General features: G+C 61.5%; 1 protein-coding gene across 1 annotated transcript; it reads right to left on the reverse strand.

Annotated features, from left to right (window-relative positions):
- Positions 1–2454: 2454 nt before the first annotated feature.
- Positions 2455–3184, reverse strand: INS (insulin). The gene is made up of 2 exons (XM_006109520.3): positions 3001–3184; positions 2455–2588 (listed from the first exon to the last, which is right to left on the reverse strand). Exons 1-2 carry the CDS (start codon positions 3182–3184, stop codon positions 2455–2457), a joined length of 318 nt encoding a protein of 105 aa, XP_006109582.1.
- Positions 3185–4412: the final 1228 nt, after the last annotated feature.

Here is a 4412-nt window from a genome sequence, read left to right on the forward strand (position 1 = left end):
TCAGCCAATCCCGGGCATGACTTTCACCAGTTCGATTTAAACAGTCGCGATCTGGACAACTTCTTCGCCCCCAGTTTCCCCATAGGCAAACTTATATGCAAAGTGACGACGTGCTGATGCCGCTGTCGATTCAAGTTCATCATGCCGTTTGCGATGGGCTGGAGGTTGGCGGATCCGGCAAGGTATAAAGACCCACCTGCCGGGCCGGTTGGCACCCCAGGGGGTGGCAAATGGCCCAGGGCTGAGGCTACACGTTCCGGACCATTTGCCCGGAGCAGAGTGTGCTGGGTGTACAGGAACCCGCCTTGGCCGTCAGCACCTCTGGGGCCGCAGGGTCATTAGGACCTTAACGAGGGGCCTGATGGCCCTGCTGTCCCCACTCAGCTGAGGCCAACGTCTCCCTGTCTTCCCAGCACCACGCCATGTTTCCACATCAGCCCAGGGAGCTGGGGGCGTGAGGGCTCTTCCTGCCCAGCCCTAGGGTCCCCCACCTCCACCCCCACACCTCTGGTCTGCCCTCCAGGCCCCCAGGTGGTCCAGCCGCAGGGCTGGGACCCTGAGGGACATCGCCTTTGAGTGGGGACCTGGCGTATATGACATATGTTTGCTCCCCCTCTTAGCGCTATGTGTTTTAACCAGGACCACCTCCCTGAGAAAGGTTGTTTCCCCAAGTTAGGGGTTAACAGGACTAAGGAAGAGAATAAATCAATAAAGCCCCCTAGTGTTACAGAAATACCATGTACTACTTATGAAGAACTTGGACTAAGACTGTTGGCAATAAATTTGGGACTTGTTGGGCCCACATCCCCAGGGGTCTGCCCACCAGGGAAAGCAGCAAAGCCTATACCCCTGGAGACCCACCAACACAGGGCAGTCCCAGGGAAGGCAAGCAGCCAGGCCGGGAGAACATAACCTTTACTGGGTAGGATAATCTCCTTCAGTCACTTCCTTGTAGCCTATCAGTAGAGCAGCAACCTTGGAATGGCCCTTGTGATGGAACACAGAGATTAACCTAGACAGGATTAAAATCAACAGAACCAGATGGAGACCGGATATTTGGCAAAGGTCAGATAAGAAACAAGGAACTGTAGAACGTTACCCAAAACATACCATGATGTGATTATAGAGGCATGCTTATAGGGTCAGATGGTATAAACACAGATGTAACAGGACAATAAAGAGAGAACCTCGCTATGATGATCACCTGAACGGTGCCACCGTGTCCTTCCTTCTTCGCCGACTCCGTCCACACCTATGGGAACGCCTGGAACAGGATTCCTTTAGGTAAGCCCCCCCGCCCCCATTGAGAACCCCCACACTCGGGACGGATAGGACTCCACCAGGGAGCTGCAGACCCCCCTATAGAGGGTAAGTAGGGTAAGAAGGTGGATAGTACGGACCTTAGATTGAGAAGATGTGCCGTACTGAGTCCAAGAAAGAAGACTCTGTATTGATCTTTTAACACATATGCTTGCTAGCACAGGAGTTAAGGTACAGATTGGCCTGGCCCAGTGGCCGGCAGGCTGGCCAGGCCTTGGTGGGGTCAGGTCACCCGCTGACCTCCCAGGCTCCCTGGCTTGCCAGGCGGGACCTGAGGGAGTGCCCAGTGGAGCCACCTGGGCAGCCGTGGGTGCTGAGGAGGGTGAAGACCTGGACCTCGAGGGACCTGGTGGCAGGTCTGGGGGTGACCGCCGGCGTGGGGCGGGGGGACGTGGCTGTCGGGGGGAGGAGAGGGCGGAGGGGGCGGGGTCCCGGCCTCAACCCAGGGCTGTGGGCTGTAGCCTGTGGGGGACACAGCCCGGAGCCCCAGCACGGGGTCCCGGGGTGCTGCCTGTCCTGTCCTGTGTCCCCCAGGGCCCCGGGGCTCCTCCTGCCGGGTCCGGGCTGGGGTCCCTGGCTGCCTAGCCCACCCCGAGCTGGGCAGCATCTCATGCCCTCCTCTTCCCTCTCGGCCCAGCCTCTCCCCTCCGAGGGCCCCCCCAGGAGGCCCCAGCAGCGGGCTTCTCCGCCCAAAAGTGGGGGCAGCCTCCTGAACAGCCCATTCTGTTCCCCCAACAGCCCCCGGGGCCCGAGCGCTCGGGGCTGAGTGAAGGCTCAGCTCCCTGCCAGCCCCGTTCCCAGCCTCCCAAGGCCCCCCTTCTCTGTCCCTCCTGAAGCGGCCGTGGACGGGAGTCCACCCAGGACCAGGCAGGGACCTCGGGTGCTGAAGGAGCTGGCCACCTGGGGGCAGTACCACCTGCCCAGGGCACCGGGTGAGTGTGGAGGAGGCTCAGAGGGGCCAGTGCAAGAGAAAGAGGGGGACCTCGGGGGTGCCCCACAGCAGCCATGCCCAAGGCGGTGGCCCCTGTGCCTGCTCCCCCCCCACCCGCCCACACCGCACAGACCACACAGGCAAGGCTGGTTCAGGGGTTTATTGGGTCTCGGGGGGCAGGGAGCGGCCAGGCCCAGGGCGGCCTAGTTGCAGTAGGTCTCCATATCATAGAAGGAGCAGATGTTGGTGCAGCACACCTCCACGATGTCAGTGTTCTGCAGGAGCTCCTCCACGGTGAGGGCCTTTGGGCCACCTGCGCCCATGTCCACCTCCCCCTCTGCCCAGGAGGAGAGACGGGGATCTGCCATCAGGGCCGCCCGGGGACCCCACGCTGGTCCTGCCCCGAGCAGACCTGGGGAGAGCGGGCCCTGCCCCCGGGGTGGCCCCTGCATTTTGCCTTCGGCCCCCAGGGCAACCTCACACAGCCTGCCCCGCTCCTGGGCGCCACAGGCATTCAGGGAGGAGAGGGGGGCACCCCCATGGCCAGGACCGAACCCCAAGATGACACTGCCGGGCAGCTGCAGTCCGAGGCAGAGGGAGCAGGCGGGTGCTTGTCTGAGGGGGGATGGAAGTCAGGGAGGAAACAGGCCCCCCCTCGGGGGTCACCCACTCTCTTTCCCTGGAGCCGACGCTGGCCAGGGAGCCGGTCCCTTTAGGATGTGACCGAGGGGTGAGGGGTGGTGGCTCACCCTGCGGGTCGGGCAGCTCCCGGGCGGCCTTGGGATTTTTGAAGCCCTGATCTCCACATATTATGGTCATGATATCCACCAAATCCTCGCCACACAGGTGCTCGTGATTGAAGGCCTGGGCGGGGGCGGGCGCCCAGAGGGCCAGCAGGGCGAGCAGGGGCAGGAGGCGCGTCCACAGGGCCATGGCCGGGCGTCGAGGACTGGGGACGGGTGGGGTCGATGCCAGTGAGGGGCCCGTGCCCGGCGGGGACCCCCCCACCCGGTGCTCACCCTCCAGCGCTTTGAGGGAACAGCCCGCATCCCTGGAAAAGCCCAAAACCCTGTACCTGGAAGGGCTGCCCCGACCCAGGAGGGGGGCCCGAACCCAGAAGCCCAGTGTCCCTGACCCACTGGTTTGTTGACAGCCTGTGGGTGCCGAGGGCGGAGGGCGGAGGGCGGAGGGCTGGGGGCTGCCGGGCCCGGCCTGCTTTATAGCCCCACCTGCCGGGCCGGTTGGCACCCCAGGGGGTGGCAGATGGCCCGGGGCTGAGGCTACACGTTCCGGACCATTTGCCCGGAGCAGAGTGTGCTGGGTGCCCAGGAACCCGCCTTGGCCGTCAGCACCTCTGGGGCTGCAGGGTCATTAGGTCCTTAACGAGGGGCCTGATGGCCCTGCTGTCCCCACTCAGCTGAGGCCAACGTCTCCCCGTCTCCCCGGCACCAGGCCATGTTTCCACATCAGTCCAGGGAGCTGGGGGTGCGGGGGCTCTTTCTGCCCAGCCCTAGGGTCCCCCACCTCCACCCCCACACCTCTGGTCTGCCCTCCAGGCCCCCGGGTGGTCCAGCCACAGGGCTGAGACCGTGAGGGACATCTCCTGTGTGTGGGGACTTGGCGTATATGACATATGTTCGCTCCCCCTCTTAGCACTATGTGTTTTAACCAGGACAACCTCACCGAGAAAGGTTGTTTCCTCAGGTTAGGGGGTAACAAGACTAAGGAAGAGAATAAATCAGTGAACCCCCCTAGTGTTACAGAAATACCATGTACTACTTATGAAGGACTTGGACTAAGACTGTTGGCAATAAATTTGGGACTGGTTGGGCCCACATCCCCAGGGGTCTGCCCACCAGGGAAAGCAGCAAAGCCTATACCCCTGGAGACCCACCACACAGGGCGGTCCCAGGGAAGGCAAGCAGCCAGGCCGGGAGAACATAACCTTTACTGGGAGGAAAAACTCCTTCAGTCACTTCCTTGAAGCCTATCTGTAGAGCAGTGACCTTGGAATGGCCCTTGTGATGGAACACAGAGATTAACCTAGATGACATTTAAATCAACAGAACTAGATGGAGACCAGATATTTGGCAAAGGTCAGATAAGAAACAAGGAACTGTAGAACGTTACCCAAAACATACCATGATGTGGTTATAGAGGC

The sequence above is a fragment of the Myotis lucifugus genome, unplaced genomic scaffold (assembly GCF_000147115.1).
Source record: "Myotis lucifugus unplaced genomic scaffold, Myoluc2.0 scaffold_10900, whole genome shotgun sequence".
NCBI classification, from domain to species: domain Eukaryota; kingdom Metazoa; phylum Chordata; class Mammalia; order Chiroptera; family Vespertilionidae; genus Myotis; species Myotis lucifugus.

What these genes read in the sequence shown, in the direction of transcription:
- INS (XM_006109520.3), bottom strand. Translation starts at nt 3,184, where the DNA reads ATGGCCCTGTGGACGCGCCTCCTGCCCCTGCTCGCCCTGCTGGCCCTC. An exon ending in GGAGCTGCCCGACCCGCAGG is followed by an intron (nt 2,589 to 3,000) that starts GTGAGCCACCAC and finishes CCTCCTGGGCAG; the next exon opens with AGGGGGAGGTGGACATGGGC.